The sequence below is a fragment of the Anser cygnoides genome, chromosome 11 (genome assembly GCF_040182565.1).
Source record: "Anser cygnoides isolate HZ-2024a breed goose chromosome 11, Taihu_goose_T2T_genome, whole genome shotgun sequence".
Lineage (NCBI taxonomy): Eukaryota > Metazoa > Chordata > Aves > Anseriformes > Anatidae > Anser > Anser cygnoides.
Window position 1 is genome coordinate 18,224,305 of NC_089883.1, and position 24,672 is coordinate 18,248,976.

General features: G+C 41.0%; 1 protein-coding gene and 1 long non-coding RNA gene across 2 annotated transcripts in view; one reads left to right on the forward strand and one right to left on the reverse strand.

The window, feature by feature from the left end:
- The window catches only part of ALDH1A2 (aldehyde dehydrogenase 1 family member A2), a 55,911-nt gene extending 44,621 nt beyond the window's left edge, over nt 1–11,290 (forward strand). The window contains exons 9-13 of the mRNA XM_013177370.3: nt 1,844–2,028; nt 2,745–2,909; nt 3,329–3,486; nt 4,288–4,362; nt 9,027–11,290. Coding sequence (XP_013032824.1) covers nt 1,844–2,028; nt 2,745–2,909; nt 3,329–3,486; nt 4,288–4,362; nt 9,027–9,099 — 656 coding nt within the window. The 3' untranslated portion in view covers nt 9,100–11,290. The remainder of the gene's footprint in view (nt 1–1,843; nt 2,029–2,744; nt 2,910–3,328; nt 3,487–4,287; nt 4,363–9,026) is intronic.
- LOC136791725 (uncharacterized) overlaps nt 1–23,455 on the reverse strand; it is a 55,682-nt gene extending 32,227 nt beyond the window's left edge. The window contains exons 1-2 of the long non-coding RNA XR_010834329.1: nt 23,071–23,455; nt 8,469–8,708 (exon numbers count right to left, since the gene is read on the reverse strand). This is a non-coding gene — a long non-coding RNA (uncharacterized lncRNA). The remainder of the gene's footprint in view (nt 1–8,468; nt 8,709–23,070) is intronic.
- Nucleotides 23,456–24,672: the final 1,217 nt, after the last annotated feature.

Sequence of the window (24,672 nt, forward strand, 5' to 3'; positions counted from 1 at the left end):
GTCCTTTACCTACTAGCTCAGATTGGATCACCTGAACACTTCTAGTAGAGTAATATATCCTGGGAGCATGTCTGTGTTGTCCCTTTCCACAGGGGAAGGACAAACACTCCTAGCTGCCACACAGAGGTATGGTTTATCTGTGACCTGAATCTGCCAAATAAGGTTGAAGACCTGGTGAGAAGTTGCAGGCAACAAGGGAATAACAGGGCACAGGGAAGAGCGAAGTCTTCCCCAGGACCGTCTGTTCCACAGTGTATCATACTAAAGCTCTCTGGCCTTCCCATAATTACAACCACTAGCACTTGACCTGAAATTCAGTCTTCAAAGCTCTGATTATTTAAGAACAGCAGACAATTTGCTCACGATTCCAAAGGAGCTGTTTGTTCTGTTTGAGGAACACTGTGTGCCAAAAGTTAGCAGAAAGCATGACAAAGCTGTTGAAGTTTAGTGCTCATGCACGCGCAAACACACACACACACACACACATGCGAAAAAGAGAGAAAAATGGTTAGAGCCCCTTCATGGTGCCAAACTTTGCTAAGAGAAAGAAACATCAGTTAATCAGTTCTATCCACTATTGTTTTTAGTCTCCATGGAGCTGTCTGGGAAAACTTGAATGTGGTCCAGGGAATACCCCACATCATTTTTTTTTCCATGGCCATGCCGAACGCAGAATAAGACACTGCTGTTAGATGGAGTTGTTTAGGCCATGCTGAAAGTAAAGCATCATTGCTTTGTTTATGCCATAAAAGATTATACTTTAAACAATGTTCCAAAGTGTTACAGCTGATAACAGGTGCTGCAGGTCATCATTTTTTGATGATAAATTCAGTGCCACATGGCCCAAATGCTTTTCTAGTCAGCTATTATATGCCGTGGGAGATTTTGGCTCTTGTCTAAATATGGCTGTTTTTTCCTTTCCTGCTTGAATATTGGATGTGTTGCTTGCACCTCCGAAGTTGGAACAGGAATCAGGGATTGATTGTTCCATAATTGGCCTGTATTTTTAAAGCCTCACCTAGTCACTTGTATAGGCCAAGAAGATATTTCTGTCTTGCAGAAAAATAACCTGTCTCTTTGGGAAGGGTAACTCTTGCCATTATCAAAGTTAAATTCTCTCAAGTACTTGCTTAACCATAGTCCTCACATACACAGGATTAAATCAACTGCAAGTATAAGATGAGAAACAAATTTTCCCCTCCCCTACTGACTTTAAGTCAGACAGACTTCTATAGCATGGGGCACAATCCACTTCCTAGGGTCCTCTTAAGAGTTTTCATTAATAAATTACATGTTGTTAATGTGCAAGAGATTGCTGAAGCTGTTTTGCATGTCCTACTTCTATTGACTGCTACAACTGTAGCTTGATTTAACTTTTGCAGTGGGATCTTAAGCTGTATTTTGTGGCTTGTGTCAAGGGATGGCATGTAGAATGTATTATCTACGGACACTTCTTTAACTTGATGGTGCCTGAACTCCCAAGTGGTCCCTTGCAATCTGGTGCTTTTGAAACAGTTGTAATGCTCCTAATATCCCCCTAGTATAGCTCAGTCCAGGCTGGCAAAAGTGACCAAAAAAAAAAAAAAATCAAATTCAGACATGTTAAAATGTATTAAAACTTCCTATTTTCACAGGGATTAAAACAAAAAATGAAATTAATCATCTTCACTTATGGCCTGGCACAACAATAATGTATTGTTCAGTGTTTTGGTGTTTTTAACCAAATTCTACTTCTGCTTTGAAGTTTTGGGAATGTGACACTATGTCATACCCATAACATTGGTACAACAGCAGATGTGTCTATGATGTTTCAGAGCAACGCCATGTTGTCTTGGTTTTGTAGTGGACTATGCTGTGGAACAAGCTCACCAAGGAGTCTTCTTCAATCAAGGTCAATGCTGCACTGCAGGCTCACGGATTTATGTGGAAGAATCAATCTATGAAGAGTTTGTAAGAAGAAGTGTAGAACGTGCAAAGAGGAGAGTAGTGGGGAGTCCTTTTGACCCAACTACAGAACAAGGTCCACAGGTAAATGAACAGTGCTTCAGCTCTGCAGCCCAGAAGGTGCCCAGGTGCCCAGAAGCACTTAAACTCTTAACACAACAGAGTTCAGTCTGTGCATATTCACTTGAAATCCTAGATCAGAGATGTCTTCTGTTTAGTGAAAACTCTCATCTTAAATATCAGTAAGTTCACCCCACAGTTTTAACAGCAAGATTCTGCTCTTCAGCCCCCAAAACACAGCTGCGAATTGCATAGTGCTACCATTCATAGGAGAAAGGCTCACAAAAGTCTTTTTGCAGGCACTTATTGTCAAGAATTGTCTACGACTGTAACTGTGCTTGTAGAGCACTACAGAAGAAAGAACTGTAAGCAAAAGATGGTCAGAATTACAAATATATCTTTAAAAGATGTTGCTGATACTAATAACCAGCTGGGCTTATACCACTGTCAAGAAGTTAATTTTGGACAAAAAAATAATGCCCTTGTTTGTTTGTTCTTATAAACCATCTCCCTTAGCAACAATGTGGGTTGAGCCACATACATACAGGGAAACATCCTGAAGAAGACTGAGCCCCAGATTACAGTCAGCAGCTATCTGTAGATCTTTGGCCTCTCAAACTCAAACAGTGAAAATATGCATGAGGCTACTCTCTGGGACATGACTTGCCTAAAAAAATTATTTTGGCTTGATTATCTAAAGTGCATGGCCTGCAAGTCAAACAGCTTCTTCTCTCTTTCAGATTGATAAAAAACAATACAACAAGATCTTGGAACTGATTCAAAGTGGCATTACTGAAGGAGCAAAACTTGAATGTGGGGGTAAAGGGCTAGGAAGAAAGGGCTTCTTCATTGAACCTACGGTGTTTTCCAATGTAACAGATGACATGCGGATTGCCAAGGAGGAGGTACATGGGCAAGATCATTTCAGAATGTCCTAAACATGATTTTGTTTCTTTTGTTTATTTCTTGAGACAAAAGCTTTAGAGTGAAAATGACCACTATACCAAAAAAAAAAAGAGTAAAATCTTCTCAGAACTTATTCATAGAGCAACTGACAGCATCAGTTTGTATAAAGAAGCTTAATTTTTGTCATTTGCTGTAGAGTCTCAGACTTGAAAGACAAGATAAAGGAAGAAATGAATTATGTTTCACTATGATGACTGCTTTGGGAAATTCACGCTTTTTTACAGACAGCTATTACTACTAATACAATCTGTAAAGAGTAAAACAGGAGAGGGCAGGCCATTTAAAAAGCAGAACAGAACAGGAATAAAATGCTTCTGAGTGAGCTGTTTTTCAAATTAATGATTAATCTTTGTTGCAGATTTTTGGGCCTGTTCAAGAAATACTGAGATTTAAAACCATGGATGAAGTTATAGAGAGAGCCAACAATTCTGACTTTGGGCTGGTAGCTGCTGTCTTTACAAATGACATAAACAAAGCCCTGACAGTCTCTTCAGCAATGCAGGCTGGGACAGTCTGGTAAGGCAGAAGTTATCACACTCCTGCTCTCAGAGATAAAGAGTTAGCTCATTATCATTATGTTACCTCGGTTTTGCACCCTTTGTCTTTGTGTTTATCTAGACCATCCTAGTGGTGAATCACTAACCAAGACACAGAACAGCTGTTGGAGAATGTAGTCAGTCTGCTCACTGCAGCTGAATGCTATTCAAAGTGGAAAAGTGCCTTGCTTTCTGTTAGCATGACCTTCCAGTTACACTGCTGAACAGCATTGCCTAAATCAAAACAGAGTGTATATGATCCTTTCTGTGGAGCAGAGGAAGCCTGTGAGGTTTCTGCTGAAGGCATAAGAAATTGTGTATTTTCTACACCTTAAGGAACCAAAGGGACACCTATTTCTGTCTTGTATTTAGGTGTAGGAAGTGCCACTTCTAAAGTTTAATAGCTTGCAATTTGATATGTCAAGCCTGGATAAACTAAAGATCCGAGAGAAATCAGGTGGAAAAAGGACAAATTCAAACCTAATAGCTCTGTGTTATAAACTGGCACTAAAATTTGTCAGCAGATTAACAGTCCATTACTGAAGCTGTATCCAGGTGTTCAGTGCCTTCCTCCAGTCCTCACAAGCTAAATCCCACTCTCTTTAAAGCAAGGAGTAGAACGTTGCTTTTGTGGCATAAGTCCCTCCTTTCTTTTCAACAAGAGACCATTTTGTTATTACTAAGAGCTATACAGTATCCTTAGCTCCATGAGTTTCAGTATCTCCTGAGTTGTCCAAATGTCTGATAGTGCAATTGGACTTAATGCCTTTTCCTGTTACAGGATAAACTGCTACAATGCCTTAAATGCCCAAAGTCCTTTTGGAGGATTCAAAATGTCTGGCAATGGGAGAGAGATGTAAGTATTACACGGCTGTCTTCTAAACTATTTTGAGCTTTACAACTTAACAAACATTAGTGAATCCTTCCATGCAAATTAAGATCAGGACATAGTCCCATCAGAGGATCAGGGCATAGTATAAGATGACTCATAACCACTGCCAGCTCTAAATGCAAACGATTTATATGGTAAAACCATTTCTTTCCTTATTTATTTATTTATTTTGACACAACAAAATGAGTTACAAGGAGCCCTTTCTTATTCTGAAAGACACTGAAAATTTCTGAGTATTTTTTTAAACTGAAACCTGTGTTTTCCAAGTTTTCCTTCTCTGTATTAATCAGCAATTTTCCAGAAAGATTCTTTTTCATATCTTGCTTTATGCTTGTTGACTCATTTGTCGTACTTGTTTCAGAGTTGTTTTGCCATGTATTTTGCTTTCTTGCAATTTTTTTCCTTTCTGTTCCTTTTGCTACATTTATTAGTATAGGATCATCTGAATTTAATTTAAAAGGTGTCTGTCTTTTCCAGAATTATCAACAATGTTAGATGAAATCAGGCCTACAGAACAATACACCAATGTGTTTATATCCCTTAGAAAGAATCACCTTCCATTACAAAGTCTTTTCTTATTCCGTTTAGAACAAAGTTACAAATATTTTGAGACGGAGCTCCCTTCTCAAATACTGTCCCATGTACCTCACTGAAAGTCTTAGCAGTTTTTAGTTCTCATTACAATCACAAGCATGTTTAGCAATTGCGTCAGCCCCAGATTGGTTGTGCATACAAAGGATTCAATTAATTTCTGTGCAGGAGGCATGTATACCAGATATGTCTCACCTAAGATTTCAAAATAGCTTATGGCTAATGGCAAACTCAGCAGTAAAACTAAAGTAAGGTCAAACTCTTTAAAACTTTACATATGTTGAAGTATACAACTTGATCTATAAAATGAGCTCTATGTAGTCTGAAATATTTTCCCTCATTAGGGAGTACTTTGAATAACACATTCATACTATTCTCCACATTCATGAGTTATGAGGTGATCTCACACTGGCATAAATATGTCAGCTCATCTAACTCTTATCATTGTGAAAATATTCTAAAACTACTAAGCTTGAAAGAGCACATGAGTAACCTGACACCCAAGAGTGACCCCACTGACTTCAGGGAGGTTAACTGTGCAAGCAAAATACTCACATATTAGTATTGTAGAGTTTTGCAAAAGAAACTGGGGGGGAAGGAGAGGCGGAATCAGGCAGCACCCCAGCTCCCAATGTAAAGTCTGTGATAGCTGTACACTTGATTCTCAGCCACAGCTTTGACAATACTCACCATAAACAGGCAATGTTTGGAATGGCAATCATCTCTCTCACACCAAGAAGCCTGAAAACCTGCTTATGAGTAATTATTTTACCCCCTTCACAACCTCTTTGATCAGATATCACCTTCTAATTCACCCCCCAATTTATATCTGCATATGTTTTATTAAAATGCCAAGGTTTCTTAGATCCCTGTTTTTAAGTGATACATTTTACAGCATAAATAATATTGAGTCTGGTAATTAAAGAACAAAAAATAAGACAAGAAAGTGTTCATACATATCTGTGCCATTGCTAAGCTAATATGATGTTTTAGCCAGATTGTAATTCTGCCACTGTGGTATTTGTGCTAGCGACATATTAGCTGGGACTTACTTTGTTCCTGCATTAAAATTCACAGATTTTTATCACACGTTGGGAAAATAGGAACTCAGAAAGTTGAGATGTGCTACGCTCATTTTACACTCCCCACAAAATGTACCAGAGTATGTGCATACCAATAGAGAACCCAAACTCTTGTACAAAATGGAACTGATTTCTATTTACCTTAAGGCTACAATATTCTTTTATTCTTAAAGAAGTATAATATTATTTTATTCTCAAAGGAGTTTTTAAGGAGTGATTCATTTACATTTACACTTCTTTAAAGCTCCTTATCAGTAACTGAGTCGTGTAACATTGAACTGAAAATCAGGCAAGTCCCCCAGAATTCTGGTCTCTGTCCAAGTACCTTCAAGGGAAGGAGGTGCCATTCTACCTCAGACTTATCATTTACTGTCATGGTAATTATTATTCTCTGTATGACTCTGAGCTACAGCAGTGCATAGTTGCATTTCCAAAAAGAAGTGCAAGTAGGAGAAGGCCTTGGAGTTGTAATTCTTTTTTTCTACCATTCTTCTCTTTGCCCGAGGGAGGGAGGAGGGTATGTAATATAATTTCTTTTTGGAGAGCAATTTGTTCCCCTTCCCTCACACCTCTACAACCAAAGGATAGCATCATGCAAACTTGACCTATGGGCTCCTCCCTCTCACAGACACAAACCTTGTTCTCACCCTGATACCAAACTGCAATTCAAACAGACACCAAGTTGCCATAGAACAGGATGTTATTGCTCCCTGCCTCCCTGTATTAGGCTGTAGGGACAACCAAGCCCTTTGTTTGAACATGCACTGACTCATCTGCTCTGATGGTCTGGAATTAACCTTCATCCTATTCAGCACAAAACCCTTTTTAACTTTAGAAAAATACTTGGCTTAGAATTCATCACAACGGCCTGCTTCCAAACTTTCAGATAGAATACAAATGCATAAGGCCCTGAAGCCTTGAGATGAAGAATTAGACCAATAAATACAACTAATTTTGTTTGCCAGACCAAGGTAAAAAAAAAAGAAAACAAAACTGGCAGTTGGAACATACACAAAGGCACTGGATACTGTTAGGCAGGTTATATATTGATTTGCAAAAATGCATTCAACAGATGTCTGGAGCCAAGCTGCATCACTACCAAATCAAGCAGAAACTTTTATGCAGAGGGACTTACTAGTTTTAGTTTTTGGGTTCCATGCAGCTCCTGGTGACAGCTTCTACTATGCCATAAAGGAATGGTTTTGTGTCTCAGCTAAGTCTGATAAATAACTAAGTGTTTTGGTCATTCTTTTGGAAACAAATCTAAGATGTTCCCCTGAAAGCTGGGGGTGAGGTGGTCCAACTCAATCGGAACCCTTCTCATGCTAAAGAATCTTTACTAATACATTTCCTTGCTTGTACTTAGGCTCTGGTGAATCTTAAAATGCCTAGTAAAACACCAGCCTTAGTGAGTTAGATATCAACTACGTGTAAGGCTTACCAAGTTGAAGCGTGTTGGAAACTTTTCAAAACTGCATGTAGGGTGAAATGGGATGGTAAATAAATACTGTATTTCTGCACAAATTCATTAACTTTCCAGGGAAGGTCACAGGACTCCTTCCCCAACATTATGTTTTGTGTAAAACATACATTATAGAAGGAAACACAAAGCAGGCTATGCAACACTGGGGGCTGACTGAAGGGTTTAATTGCTTTGAACAGTGGCACCTCACTCCATTCTGAAAACAACATTTACTAGACTGGGATTCTGAGGAATTCCCCTGAAATATTCTTTATGGTATAGCTGGGATTTTAAATTCTGCATAGCTGGATCCAGGGGGAAGGCAGTGTCAAACACTAAACATGCTAATATGATATGCATGTGTCAGCACTTTTTAGTTTTAATATAAGTAAGGGAGCAGTATTGGGTGTGTTTTAGGGGCGGGGATAAGAATTTAACCAAGAAGCAAATGATTGTAAGTGCTTGTGCAAAAGAATCCTCATCATATAAGTTCATATAGAAGAGAACCTCCATTCATGGACTTGGACTGTGGATGTGTTGAGGTGGGGACTTTGTTTGCTTTACATACACAGCAGCAAGCAGAACATAACTTTTGACTTGACTAGCACACACTTCTCCATCACCCGAAATATGCACAGCAAAGTCCAATTATCTGTACCTACGAGGAGACAGGCAAAACGCCCAAGAAGCCATTCCATTGCTGCTCTACACCTCAGCAGAGTTGTCTATGAGATAAGCCAGGCCAGAGCTGACTACAATAAAATCTACAAAGCATTCAGAAACACATTTCTTGAGCATCACTTACGCAAAGGAGAACATGTATCCCACAGAGTCTCGTGTCAGATGACTGGGGCCTAGTAAGTGACTAGCTTCTAAAAGTATGTAGGATCTTAGGTAAGATGCTGTGCCAGGACAAAAACAGGTTTTCTAGTTACCTAGTGGAAATATGAGCAGGCTGAATTCTTCACAGTAAGTGCAAATGTTGATTTCTGCTGCTGAACATCTTGTCAGGGAAAAAAGACCAGTGGGTTAGGAGTCACTGTTACGTTTATCCACAGTTGTGAGCAGTTCGTTTTCCATAGTACTATTTGGACCTTCTCTTTCTTGGGTGCAAATACAAGCAGTAAATTCACTGGTCAGTAGTGTAGGTCTTGGTATTTGAACATTTTCAGGATCTGGAAAAGACAGAGTGCATCAGTTCACTTCCAATAGTTCCATCAAGGGACAGTAACTATTTCTGTGTTTAATATCATTCTGTATCTCCTTATCAAATGCTGAAACCATCCACTGACCTCATGATAGCCTGCAACTTCATATTCAGGTTTTCTGAAAGATAGCATGAAAGGAAAACCAGTACAAAATCACTGTACAACAGAAACCTATGCCTAGAAATATAGGTTATATCTTAACTTCATCAAGGAATCACTTCACAAGGTTTTGCTCAATACAGAATTAATTTCTGGTCTAAGATGAACCTGCAATTTGTTTTTTAGGGGTGAAAGTGGATTGAGAGAATATTCTGAAGTTAAAACTGTGACAATAAAGATCCCTCAGAAGAATTCCTAAAATGATGGAAGACCATGTTGTGCAGAAGAGCACATGATGCCACCCTCTCTATTCTTTATGGAGACCAGCACTCAGGAATAAAAAGCATTACACAAAATGTATTTAAGAAATTAAGTTGCAGCATATATACTGGGCACATAATTGCATAAGGAATGCAAACCAACTCTGCATGCTTTCATGAAACTCTCTTGAGAGTTACATCTTTATAAAACTTACCATAACAAGATAAAGTTGCTATTGGACATCATTTAATAACAGTTCTAGCTATAAAACTGGTAAATACAAATGCATGCATACACACATTTATCTCTTCTTTAAATAAACAAAATAAGTCTTACTGCTTTCAAGTTGCCTTCTCAAACAGACCTGCCTTCTTCTGACATTCTTGTTTCATACAGGGCTTTACAAGCCAGATTTACCCAAAATGCTAGGAGCAAACAACATAATCAAGTACCATTCATGTTTTGAAAAAAATGTAAGACTGTGAACAGTAACCAGCCCAAAATTGGTATACTGGCAACTTTCCAATTAGCATGCTCACATAAAGAGGTTAAACTGGGGAAGGTACTAAATCATTATATGGACAATGAAATCCAAATACCATGAGATTTGGCTTTCATGACCCAGAGTGTTTTGGTTTTCAAAGCTTATTTTAATAATTATTTTATGGCTTGTTACAAGCAGAAATCCTCCCTCACTTACAGGGACTTAAAAGGCTTTACCTGCCTGCCAAAAGAGCATGGCCAGACAGGGTGGAAGAGTGCTAAGAACAGGAACAGATCCCAAGGCTTCACAGAATATTTCAACTTTCATTGCCTGCTTAGTTTTGTTGTTGTTGTTGCTGTCACTGTTGTTGTTTTCACTTTTTTTAAACAAGTATATGCACACACAGACTCCATTTATTTGTCTGCTAGTAAACTGCTTGTGATTACACTGAGAATCATTAAGTATTCATTACCACAGGAAGAACCTAGTGAAAGCCCACCTGTCAAGAAGCTAGCTTGATTTTATTTTCTTATTAAATTATGCTTTGCCATCCTTGCCATGCTTGTGTGCCTTAGGTGTACTTCCTGGCTAGTACTGTATTTTCATTGTTGTCTCTTTTTTGTTGAGCCCAGGACAAAAATATGAACATGATCTTTTAGAAGTAAGATGTTTAAAACCTGACACACTATTTCCCGCTGCCTACAGAATCTCTTCCAACTTGCAATTAACGAACTAAACATTATCCCCTTCTTCTTTCTAGATGTAGAGCTCCCCAGACTTTTTTTTAAGGTTTCACTTTACGTTTTAACTTAGAATTAAGACAATGTATTTTAGAAGTACAGTAAATCATCTACTGTAGCTACATTCTGTGGGGTGTAAGGACAGAGTTATGGCCTCAGGTGTAACAGTTCTCCTGGCTGCAGAGTGTATACTACGAACTGCTGAAAACTCCAGACCTGATTTAGCAAATAGTTTCTGTACGTACTTAACTTTCTTACTCTCTGAGCAATTCCTTGTAGATTTGAACTTGTGTGTGCCCTTAAATACACTGCAGGATCAGGACAACGGTATACAGCACTTTGTAGTGTTGTAGCCCTCAATATTTTCTAACTCGTGTCAATCTGTGTATCGTGTTTTCAAAGCAATATGTATACACGATGTTATTCAGAAATGACAGTACATTCACAGACATGGAAATGAATCAAAATATACCTGAGTTGTTAAATGCAGATGCCATATACTTCTACTGTGTGTGTCAGAGTTAAGAAAAACAAAATACAGCAAATAAAGAAATTAGTTACCTTTTAAACTGCAATATAAAATGTGAAAAAGGAGATTTTATTTCCTTTCTCCTATTTACTTAAAAAAAAAAAAAAGAGATTTCCTGTGGTAACAGCATTTATACTGTGTACTCTTTTGTATTCTTTCTGTGTCTTTTGTATGTCTGTGCTCTATTCCCTGTACATTCAGGTAAATAATATAGAGTTGCCATTTTTTCAACCTTGTCACTGCAGCTCCATTTGATGTACATGGATTTGTAAAATCCTTTTTTAAATGTACCATCTGCATGGATCCAACAAAACATTCTGCCTGTCCCTGCAGCTTTTTGTTACAGTTTTTAATCATGTATATAGTTATATGTTATTAAAAAAGTAAAAGGATATTTTCTATGAAGTTTTTTCCATTAAAAAGGTTTAGAGAAAGACTTTAGACTGTGAGACTCCTTTATTGTTGACAGAGCTATACAAATATTAAAAAAAATATTTTCTTAGCAAAAGATCTGCTCTCACAGTAGCTTTATTTTCATTTGCAGAAGTGAATGAAGTAAAAGGCCAATTACATTTTCTGGAATATTATTGCAGCTGTATGAAAAACACTTGTGAATTGCAGATCTAGGTCATAGCCAGAGTTCATCCTCACCCTTGTGGTCGTAAAGTTTAGCTATTGGGGAAGGTCTGAAATCACCAGAACCAGTGGGACACCCTTGCAAACTGCTGCATCACAGCTTGAGTTTTGGATTATGTTTAAAAAAAAATTACCATGTCTTTTCTTCCTCCAGTACATGAGTCACAGAGATGATTAAATTAACACTCAGATCTTTTTATGTTAATTTCAAAATGCTGAAACAGGGGAAAAGAACAGACCAAATGCTAATTTGACAGCCAGTAAAATTCACACGGCCAGGTACTACACAACTCCCCCTCTAGCAATCCCTTAATTCCAGGGTTACTTTCACTGCTAGGAACAGAATTCCTCTTTTGAAGTGGTGCCTACTTAGATAAAGTAACTACTCAGTTAATAGCTCCAAGCTACTTCATTGTATGGCAAGCATTGGTTATACCTCAGTGTCACAGAATAATGCTGTTGGTTTAATCAACACTCTACAGGCAATCACTGAAGATAAAGTAACTTGACTAAAACAGATTGGATAGCAGAGAACAAAAATTAACAATAGGAGTGAAATTGCATTCTCAAAAAGGAGTACTATTCCAGAAAGTCTGGGTTGTCAGGAATATATTAAGCAAAATTTCTCTTCTACTTGCCATAACTAGCGGCACGCACAACACTGTCGTGGGACTGCGAGTGGACAATGAGCACTTTCCATATCCCCTCCCTTCTGTCTCTCTGACCTAGTTGCAAGCCATCTCACCACCCCACGCAGTTACAGAAGCGCATGCAATGGAATACTTTTCTAAAAGAAAACTGAAGGAAGGAAGGTTGTTCTGGAACCCACTGAAAACACAGTTTTGTCATCTAAGGAAGGAAGCAAAACTCACTCCATAGTGAATAAGTAACCCATGGACCCCCAACCAGTGAGAATAAATGTATCAATAAATGTGTATACAGGTATAGTAAAGTGAGAGTTCAGAAATAATTGTGCATTGCTTCTGGAAAAAGGCTATGAACAAAGGTAAACAGAATTTTAGTTTCGTGGCCTTCAGACAAAGTGATGGATACGGACACTACTTGAATAGCACTAACATATTTATTTGTTCCCATTTACAAAGAGCACTCCTCCTCCTGGAAAAAAACAAAACAAAACAAAAAAACAGAACAACACTGAATTCAGGACACCAACATAGCTCTCCACATGGTTACACCACAAGCTCTGGAGAGCTGCATTTACAACCACATTTCATTTGTATCCATATACTTCCATTTACTGCATGCGAAGTCTATCAACACAGGAAGTGGTTTTTCTTGTAACTTCTTTATACCACAAAGACTTACACTCACAGTGCTGTACAACTAGAGCGCTCTGTATCAGGAAGCAGGAAAAGCCTCTGTAGCTATTAGATGCCATCAGCATTGCCAACCAATTCAGACAGACTTCTACGAGTACATTACACTATAGCTGCATAAAATGCATCTTTTTTCCTTTTCCTTGTTAAACGTAGTTTATTAACTCTCTCTGTATCTTCACTGTATCTTCTTTGTCCACTGACAGCACACAGGTACCAAAGAACTGTGTGTGGCTCTGCCAGAAAGCTTGGAGAATTCTGAAGCAAAGCAGGGGACTGCAGCGTTTTTGAAGTTAGGCCATTTGGAAGAATGAGTTAGGGTGATCTGAGAGCAGTGGTACTATTTCATGGGACTAAGGTGCAACTAGAATATGCTACTACTGGGTGTTGCAGTCCCACTTTCGTCTTCCAAACAGCACAATGTGGAGTGCTAGGATGCTGGTTTCCATAAGCACTTACCTGATTTTTTACAGAGGACCAGAACTAACACACTGGAATTCAAGGGTAACATAAGCAACGGATTATTACATCTGGCTACAGTGCAAGCTCAGCTGTTTTAGTGGTGAAGAGCAGGTCGAACCGTCTGTGCAGCCAGAGCTGCTCTGTCGGGACGCTGCTTAGCACCACATGCTTGGTTAGGTAAGACCGAGACCTAGAGGCTACGCACACCTATGACTGAGAAGTTGCCCCAGAGAACATATTGTCAGGGAACAGAGGCACAAAGATGACTCGCCTCTTCGTACAACTGGCTGAAGACACCAGAGCTGTTGCCTGGTGTCCCTAATCCCCTTAGTTTACTGTCAGAGGAACAGAAAAAGCACATCCACATATTGCTGCTTCCTAAGAATGGTTAACTCTTAAGCAGTTCAGCCAGCTGAGTTTAAATCCTGAACCCTCATAAAAGCCAAGCTCTCCCCTGCCTCCAGCACAGGTACAACAGAGCCTGTTCGCACTGTAAAGACCCCAGCTACATTTTTCTGGTATCAACAAATTTAAAACCACTCAAGCCACTACTGACAAGGACTGCACCCATGAGCCACTGCTTCTGCACAGTGAGCATTTCCACAGTCTTATAGGATGAGTTCCATCAAACAGTAAGAGGCTGCCCCGCACTGCATACAGTATGTCTATTTACGACCGCACCTGCAGTTCCAGGAAGCACTGCAGAGAACATTGTTTTGCCCAATTTCAGGTGACATTTATGAACATGTGATGGAGGACCCTTGCCACCAGATGTAATGCCCAGAAGTTTCCAACACACAGGAAGGCTGGGACATCTGTTGCGAGAACCTGGCTTAACATTAATTCTATTGACATTTAATCCCAGTATCTGTCATCCACTATTACAATTCCATGCTAGTTTTGAGGTGTTTTTATTTGCCTGGTGTCTCTTGGTGAGACCTGCTAAATAAACCTGGATTGTGCAACCACCACAGCAATCCACTGTAAGAAAAGCTCAAGCTGCAGAGGTTGCCAAGGAGGCTGCGCACACAGCGTGCTGAAGTAACCCAAAAGGGTGCTTGTGAAATGTTTGTGCTGCTGGCAGGCAGCACATTGCCAGGACAGATCACACATCATGCATTTGCACATCAAATGAAGCTGCACTGGTCTGAGAGCATGGGAAAGGCCTGTCTTGAACGGCATGTGTCCTACTTCCTAAACATGTATATTTTACATTTTACACTTGGTTATTGTCCAGATTGAAAGTACCGCAAGTTCCCCAAAGCTTGTCGTCTTGCCTTTGAAGTGGAACTGTTTGGACAATGTTTCCTTTGGCAATTTATCTATGTAAGAAAGCAAGAACTTAGCTACATTGGCCTCTCAACAATCCATGGCTAGCTTTTGTCAGAGAACTCAGGCACATACACACACACAATTTGATCATTTTTAGTGGCCTTATTTAGCCACTCTCTTTCTCCTCATGATGAGGTTGGTGTAACTTGTACAAATATTAACTTGTTTCATTTGGGGTTTTTCCCCGCCCTTTGTATGCATGGCTGAGTTCCTATTTCCTACAGCAGTGAGACATCTGTATGCAGCTTACTGTCACTGCCAAACAAAAATCAAATGTTTGCACTGCCTCCCCTGGCAAAAGGGCTCCAGCTCTCAGTCCACTGGTTTTCTCAGACTCTCCTGGGACCACAAGATGGGACATATAGCAGGATCTCTTCTGCTCTATTTCTGCTCTCTGCTCTCTTTCTGCTGTTTCCTGCTTTCTATTGGTCCAAAACCTCTCCCAGTCTTTGGCACCTGACATACAATCCCAAAGCACAGTCTGTGCCTGGCAAGAGAGGCCTCCTTCAAGTTTTTAATTCAGAACTTCACAAGTACTTAGGTTTCTGGGACTTTGAATGGAAAGGTACTCCTTGCCCTCATCAAGAAACTGCAGAATAGGAATGATTGCTAAAGCATTCCCCTTGCATCTTCATAGACACAACTCCCAGCTTCTTCATTCACAGTGTAAGGATGGCTCTCACACAGGGCTGGACAGTGGGATGCCCTATTCCCAGGCTGTACTGCTGTGGGGACTAACCAGACAGCCTTTATTCAAATCAAGCATTCGAAAAAGTCCATGAAGGTCACCAAATACTCTTTGGCCTTATTATTCCAGTGTCATGTGCATATTCTCTTTTAAAGACAAGCTGGCTGTTAAACTCAGGAGAAGAACACCTTGTCTCCAAAGAACCACGCATTTCTAGAGCTACCAACCCATGGCTGCTGAGCAGCCCAAAGCTCCTGAGCCGTACGCTAAGATGCCGTAGGATGCCATGCTGCAGCAGGCCTGCCTCTTCACAGGGGCCTGCAAACATCCAGTGCAGGGGAGGGGTTAAGTCTGGTGAGGCTGCTGAGAGCACTATGTCCCTTCTGTCCCAGCATCAAACCCAGCTGGGGCAATGGACTCTGCTCTGAGAATCCATCCCAGGTTTCTCCACAGTGTGTATGCACACCTGAGGCCACAGGGAGCCACTGCTAGAGAGCTCCTGGGGTCTGATAAATTGGCCAACTCTGTGACTCCATCAACATAGACAGAACTACCTACTCCCATAAATGAAACTGCAGCAGAACCCTCTGCAGCCCCTGCTCTGTCTTTGCCGCAGTCCTGGCTCTCTACAAGTCTTACAGCATTTGCCTTCCAAGGACAAACACCATTTGCCAAATATTTATGGGAAAAAATGCCAAGGAAATGCCACTGGTAAAATGGACTTTTAAAGGAGTTTCCTTGGGGAACGCTGTACATTTGACCCTCTCCACAACTGTCATTAGATTCCTTTTTGTGAACCTCTCTGATACCACCATTTCAGATTGCTCTGCTGGGAAAATGACAGTAGACTCCAGCTGCCCCAATGCCTTTCATAAAGGCCCAGAAATATGCTCCCATCTCCTGCATCTGTAGCAGTTTTATAGCCAAGGCTCTGGGCCAAATGTTTTAAGTTAATTTCATATTCCAATAGACATAAAAACACGATAAAATCACCACAAATAGTGCTTCTCAACCTGATTTCTCCCCTACAGTGATCTGTAAATGTATTATAGAAGGGCTGGAGCACAGATTTGCTAAAATACAGAGTTGCTGGATGATTTCTGTTTTAAAAACACAAAGAACATTCTGAGCTCTTTCTCAGTGTTTCAGAGTAGAGACTTTTAACTGTGTTCTTAGGTAGAACAGCAACAAATGGCTTGATGATTTGTTTTTATAATGTCCACTCTAGGAAGACTAATTACCAGCTAACCTTCTAGCATACAGTTTCAAACATTTGGGGCCCCCCATTCTTTCTCATACAAAATTCATACTGTGGACTGCAGAATCTGCTTGGGTAGGGGCACTTTGCTGTAAGTTTCTAAAAGTTTAAGATCATGGGCCAAGAGATTTCATGGTGCTTCTAGAACTTTGAAAACCCAAGTGGGAAAAAAACATGCTTTGCTCTGTATCATTATTAGCCTTTTTTTGGAGGAGCAATTTAAGTCACCACACCAAAGTCGCACCAAATGCTGTTCTCAGCATTTTCTACACAAAGCTCAGAAGATGGAAGGTAGATTTCATGCTTTAGTTGTGAAAGTTGTGCTCAGCAGCAAGAACCACGTTGCACAGAACAGTACAGCATGTTGAACCACCAGCCTGACAAAGGAGAATAAACTGATGGGATTCTTCCAATTTGTCTTCTTTTTATACAGGACAATCAATTTTTCTTCCTCATTATTCTCCCTAGCTGACTTATTTTTTCTTAATTTTTACTCCTCTTGGAGTAACTGGTGCCTCTTCAGAGGTTCTAACTGTGTAAAGCATTGGACGTTTAACTTTACTGTGCATATAGTCTCTGCTACTATTTTCCACCTCTGCCATTAAACACTGGGCAAGCTGAGCAGCAGCTCCTCATCACACTGTGCTCCTGGGTAATTTCGACTGCAGAGCCCAAGGCAGCAAACATAACTGACCTTCAGGACTCGGTCACAGTGGGCAGTGCTCAGTAAGTCAGAATTAGTCTCGCCTGCAAAAAGCTATGTTAAAGAACTGGAAATGACCAGTACAACATACCTCTTACAGCAAGTGATTCTGTGATCTGTTTTTATCAGGAAAGTAAGCAGCAGCAAAGGTACTATACGGCCAGAACTCATTGTTCAAACATGTTTTTATAACCTTTAAGTTATTAAATAAATAACCACAAAGACATCCTAGGTTTCCATCCATAATTTCAGAATTTCCCTGCTGAAGGTTAGTAAAGCTCTGGAAGACATGCTTGCTTACTTTAGCTTGAGTCACAATCCATCTCCCATTACCGTCATGGGCTAATTAGTAGCTGCAGATATTCCTGAGCAGAGGGAACAACTGATAAACCAGGATAATTACGGAAGGGGAAAGGAAGCAGGAATGGGTGGCTTAAATAGGCTTTCACCTCCTCTTTTCCCCCCAGTCCTTGGCATACCTCATGTGGCCTCGTGCCTAGATTCTGGTCATGCACTTGGTTACGCCTCCTGCGTGGCTCTTCTACAACCTGTTGTGAGTGCCTTTTAAGACATCTTAATGTTAGAAATCTAGATGGAAAGGCTCCTCTATGTATCAAGCTACAAATAATAAGCTACAAATCAAGCTACATAAACCTCACATAATATTCAAAACTTCCAGAATCCAAACAGAATCAAAATCCACCGATTTGGTTCAGCTGCTCATTTAGGTCAGGGATGCTCACAGAATTCAGATCTGGAAAGAAACTTGTCCTCTATTCATAGAAGTACAGATACGGACACTCCTTATGAAACATATTTACAGTACAAATAGGTTTTGGATGGTAACAAACCAATGTTACAAGGAGTGAGAATTAGAGTTGCAAGGTAAGCATTCATTTTTGACAGTTCTAATAAAATTAAGTTGTTTCAGCTGCAGTGGCCTGCAGGGACAACAATATTTGTTTTCTTTTGCATCATCTTTGTCAATGTTCTGTGCACATCATGGCAAAAAAAAAAAAGAGGGGGGGGGGTTAATTGACCACCTGATTATTTATATGCAGTCAGTCAAAACCATGGCCCCACTGTCCTCTACAAACATTGTGGACTTAGCCTGGACCTTGAAGGTTTTGCAAGTAAAATGAAAAGACAGGAAAAAAACAGAAAATTATTATTATTGCCATTTTACATACAAGGATCTCCCTGAGAAAAACAAATGCAGCAACTCATCCCAAGATTACAGAGGAAAATCCGCCTCAAAGGCTGGAACCAAACAAAGATCTCCTGACTCCCTGCTCCGTTGTCCTCCTTTCCTGAGCCATGTTTCTTGCATATAAACACTGTAACCATACTATTATAAAGAAAACAAATAATACATGCAAACCCATACACTGAGGATTGATAAGACTCTTACAAGAAGAATTCTGTTTGCCTAAAGATCTGCAGGAGCAGAATTGAAAAATTTTTCACTTCTGACATGCTTGAGCTGGAGAAAGCACTTGAAATTCTTAGGAACTAATGATCTTTTAAGACCTTAAGTAGGGGGTCTGATTTTTCTTGTTACAAATAGCCACACCAGCCGTTCATTTATACATATTTATACTCAGTGCAGGATCTCTCAGCTAATAAATAATACCGTCAACTTTCACCAGGGCTTGACTGTAGACAAATGAGCTTTCTCAGTGCTTGTATCAGTTTACTGCAGTTTTGGTGTATTGTTTCCCATTTCTCCACAGCCATGTGGCAAGTTCAATACTTAGATACGATGGTAAGTTAATTATTTATTTATATGCATGCACACACACATGCTCAGGCTGCATTTTCTTCCTTTGGATGCATGCAGTTCAATCCCTTGCCCTTCTCTCCCCATTTCTGCATTTGCACACCACTACAAGCAGGTGAGCTTGCAGAGGACATAAGTGTTGCTTTGTCCCTGCTGAGCTCACTGGGAACTGACACTGTTCAGCACCTCTGAAAACCTAGGGCATTATGGCATCTGCAAGGCTTTAGCTCAGGGAAGCAATTAAGCATTTAGATATCAATTTGTGTCTGGCTATGCTTGACAACAATTTGCCCATCTAGAAACCTTTGAAAAGTTGAGTCTAGAGAAGGACCATTGGGTGAGATCTCTAACAGAGGTCCAGCCAGCACAAGTGGCGGCATTCAGGACAGAGCTCTACGCTGAGATGAATTTTCTCTATATCTAGCCTGCTGACCCTTTTGACCAGCTCTCTAGAGACGCAATGGAAGACTGGGCCCATAGATCAGATGCCAATACCTCTGGCACAGACATTTCAACTTAGGGTGTGATTCATCTTGCCCAGGTTCCTAACTTAAGAATCTTACTAGAAAACTACATCCTTACCTAGATCAATAGAAATTTTATTCAATGTTTCACTTTTTAATCTCAAAACTATTGATGATATCAAAGTTACGTAACTATGTATGCAACTTGCCGGGTTACCCTGATGAAACCTGAATTAGAACCTCTTACTAATTTTGTTGTGGAGTTCAGGGGATTCACAACATCAGGGTGGCAATATACAACTGCACTGTAACACAGGCACAACAAGGCTTTGACAATGTCAAAACTATTTAAAAAAATTAGGAAAGCATGAAGTAAAAGAAAGATGTAATTTTAGAAAAAGAAATGTATATAGAGAAAACAAACTTATGTAGTCACAACCAAAGTCCTTTCGAGTTATGCTGTTCTTCCCTGCTCTTTTATCACTAATCTCAGTACTGGTTTTGCTGCCTAATACTGAACAATACTGCATATAGTCACACCAGCTGCTTGATCTTGCAATTAGTTCCCGGTATTTTCTTTTTGTAGTACAGTTGTTATCCTAGAAGGTAGCAGGCACAACAGACAATTCAGCTGCCTTCACAACTACAATAATGTATCTGGGCCAGTGCAAACAAGTGATGCAAGGCAAGCTGTGCTTTTCCCAAGGGTGGGAAGCATCCCCCAGCCAGGCTTGCAACTTGTTTCTTCCCAAGGAGAACAATTTGCAAGGTCAGTCTTGAACCTTTACTTCCCATGAGGTGGCCACAGTCTGCCCAGCAGAGCTAAGGCAAAAGAAAATGAGTCTCTGGTCTTTGTTCATATAACAAGTACAAGAACTAGCACATAGTGATACATAACACTAATTAATTGCAGCTTCGCTTGCAAGGATTGAGAGATTCTCCTAAATAATCTGAAAAGGTACACAACTAGTACTGAACTCATGTGACTTTATTTGGAAGTTTGAATTAGATGCTGGCATATCAATGTATAAGTCAGGTACCATTTCCAAGTGCATGAGCCTCAATTATTTTCTTGTTGTTTCCACACGAGAGTTGCTGATGAGTCCCATGCAAATCTATCATCCAGAAATAGGCTTAACTAGAAGAAAAACACACTCCCTAAACAGATTATAACTTCCATAATTTTTGCTGTTTAAAGTATTATGGAAATAGAGAACACTAGAATATATGTAGTGTAACAACAGATTTGACAGGATTAGTATTGTAGCAATTCTTCAGAGTAGTTATTGATAAGGTTTATTTGTATGACCATCACCGTGTGACCACCTAGTATCTACATTTGCTGCTCTGATTTGTATAAATAGGGTTTTTTGATTACAACTCTCTTCTTTGAACAGCCAAACTATGTCTTTGTCGGCCACCAAGAGGATTTAGACTTTCTGCAGTTTTTCAAAATAGTGTGGATTTTAAGGATAGATTACGCAAACAAAAGTCAATCCATATTTAAAATATATAACTAGGCATAAGCAGAAAAGCAGTTAGAAAACATTAAGAAATAGTTTGAACTTTTCCAAAAAGTTGAGCATCGCTGAACTCTCATCAAGGCTTAATGTCCAAATACATATCTTTTCCTGTTAATTCCCATTTCATTCACGTTCTGAATCTGTTTTATAGTTCAGCGCACCAAGTAACTTTTTCTTGTCATGCCTGTCTCAGTCCAGCTGACTCTGGTTAGAAATCTGTTCTTCTGGCAGCACAACCCACTCTCCACACCAAAGAACGGCGATAAGCTACCAGACTTCTTAATGACCAGGCCAATGTTGTTTCTGATCCTTTCACACATCACTTGCTCATGGCACAAAGTACTGTAATACCAGCCTTTTGCAATGAAATCAAAGTTCTTTCCAAACAACGCAAAGAACCTCACAAACTTCATAATCTTTTGCCCTTTATGTGTACACACAAATATAAACAAATTCCAAACCAGAATACATCACTGTACGTACAAGTAGACATGACAATACACACAACAGATGCTAGCTGTTTTTCACTACTGGAAGCTTCTCAAACTACATGGTCTGAAACAGTCTGCAGGGAGACTTTCACGCCACCAGCAAAGCACAGCGGCTGCAAGATTTTCTAGCGTCACACAAAGCAAACAGCATCTGCAGTGTTACCACGGGCCATGCTTGGGGCAACTTGCACTGGACAGGACAGAAATTCTGCAGCTACTATAAAAAGTAAGTTTTCTTGTACAGTGTAACATGTCCTACTTAAATTTCAATCACAATGCGTATTTTGCCCATTTCATTCCATAGAATATATAGGAATTATGAACCAAAGGTCAAACCCTCTAATAGGTGGTATCTATTGTCCCAAAGATGTGTTCCCTTAAAAGTAAGGACATAATATTAAAGAAAACATGTGACATTGGTAAATAACAAACAAACATGAGGAGGGGGGAAGGCGGGAGAAAAGACAAGAAATGAGATGAATTCAATTTTTTTGAGCAGGGCAGAACAAATGTTTGACTGAAAAGCTTCAGGTCTAGCTGGGAGAAGGCCAAGACTAATTTAACCTTTGGTCAAATGGTTGGGAGTTAGCTAGTTTCCTTTTTCCTCTTACATCACTCCCAGAGATTTTGACAAAAATAATATGGTCCCGATTACATGACATTACAGGCTCTCAAAATGCACTTGGGAGGATAGTGTTGAAACCCCATGGAGACAAATTAATCCCAGCAAACCAACAGCTGTAAAATTGCTATAAACAGGGAAAACAACTACAATGTTTGCATCATGTACTTATATGATTTTAATAACTTATTACGGGGATTAGACTATCAGATTTAACAGGTCTGCCACCCCTGTATCGTCATTAAAATATCAGCTGTCGGGCTGTGTGTAGTTGCTATTAAGAAGTTTAACCACTCAGTGCATGCTTTAAAAAAATAAAGCAGACCCGTGTATGATTTATCTTGCTTTCAGAAAACACACGCAGTCAGAGAATACATGACCTGCAGGGTTTCTTTCCAGTGCTGGAACGGATCACCACTGCTGTCACCGTGTACCTCGCGCAGCCCCTGTGCCTGATCAGGTGTCAGGCACCTGCTCGGCCTGCCTGCCCTGCTGCCTGCGAGCGCCCTGCGCCCTGGTACCATTTCCACGAACTGCAGCGAGGAGCCCCCTGGGGGCCTCTCGCAGAAAGCTTCCTCAGCCTTTGCACTTTTATAACCAGAAGAATTCCATGGTCGGAGAAAACACATCCCTCCTGTCCCCTCTATACACCTATCTCATCCCACCCCTGCCAACACTGCCACGCTGTTCTCCTGTTAAGACCCCGCTCTGGCTGTAGCCCGCTCAGGAAAAGGATGAGCTGCCCCGGCGGCAGGTTCCAGCTGCCCTGAGCTCCCCGGTGCCCGACCCACACAGCCCTCGCGGGTTTCGGGGCTCCCACCGCAGCAGGGCTTCTCCCGCCGGGGCTGAGCCTCCCCTGAGGCCGTGCCCGCCCTGACGGACCCCCCGATGGGCAGCGAAGAGGCCTTCCGCCTGCTGACCTGCAACGCCACGGTCCCCACCCGCACGTCCTGTGCTGCAGAGCCCTGTGCCGGGTGCCCCCCCACAGGCTGGCCAGGCACTCCCCTCAGGAGGGCCGCCTGGGCGAGGAGCAGCGCTGCCAGGCCGCCCCCGCTCCCTGCCGGCCCCTGCCACAGCCCGCAGCGCGGCCGGCGCCTGCCTGGCAGCCGCGCACAGGGCGAGCAGGCGGCGGGGCGAGGCGTGTGGGGACGGCGGGGGGATTCTCGAACCTTCGGGGCCCTTCTGGAACCTTCGCGGCCGCGCACTGACACCGCTCTCTCGGGAAGGCGCCCTAAGAGCCCCTGGCTCTGGGCCTCAGCGCTCCAGCGGAAGGCGGACATGAAATCACCCTGCATGGCTGTGGGCGATAAAGCAGCAAAAACTAACCCCCCACACACATCCCCACCCCTGTCGGAAGCTCTGCAGTAAGCGAGAACTGCAGAGACCTCCGCAAGCACCACGAGGGCTGAGGGAGATGACTCTTCCCCAAACTGAGAAAAAAAAACGCTCATATGGAAGAGTATTTTTAGGTGCTTTGTGTTGCTGCCTTGAGAACAGGAGCTGCTTGGGTTTTAGTTTGCCTTACTTGGTTTGCGTTTCATTTCTGCTTTCCAGCTTGGAAAAATCAAGATAGATGCTCATGGTGACTGTGAAATATGATGACAATACATTCATTTTTAAGAACTTTTTATATAAACTTAATTTTACCAGATTAAATTCAACTTGCAATGCTTCATTTAATAGATTGTAGCTAATAACATCACCACAATTATATAACAAATAGTCAATATACACAAATATTGCTGTTAAATTGAACATCTATAGTGACGCATAACTTTCGAATAAACACTTTTTCACTTAAATTCAGGTGAGACAAGATTTGACTGGATATGCTGTTATGTTCCTGTATGTTTATACCCATTTTCTGTGTATACTTAATGAAAATGCAGGGATTTTAGGAATACATTACAGGAACCATACCTTCCTAGACTCTGTATCACTACATTGTATTAAAAGATCCATAGGGGGTTATTTTTTTTTCTTACAGAAATTTTTACATAATGTGCAAACATGGGAACAAGAAATTCATACAACCAAGGAAAGTGTGCACATTATATTGAAAACTCAACACTACCCACAACCTCAAAAACTGCCAGCACACATGCCTCTGGCTGTGCAGCCTATCTGATGCCTGCCACGGTGTGCAGTGTGTGTGTGCCTGGTGTTTTCCCCCAATGGCTCAGGCAGGGTTCTTATAACCCTCATTTTTCAATAAGCTCTGCTGCGTCAGCATGAGGAAAGATGGAGGGTGCTTCTGGCCGTGCGTGCGCCCCGTGCTCAGCGAAGAAGGAGTGGCTTGCTGTGCGCTGCTGGGAGCTGCGGGCTGGCCGGCAGGGCCTTACCGTGTTTAGCAGGGTTGGAGAGAGCAGGCTGGAGCGGACACAGAGTTTGCAGGAGGTCAGATAAGCAATTACGTGTGTTCTTGTGGAGAGCATAGCTGTCACTTCTTGGGAGATGCAAAGTATGTCTCAAAGACAAGGGTCTCTACTGCTATGCAAGGTATGCTTTGATGTTATTCCTCT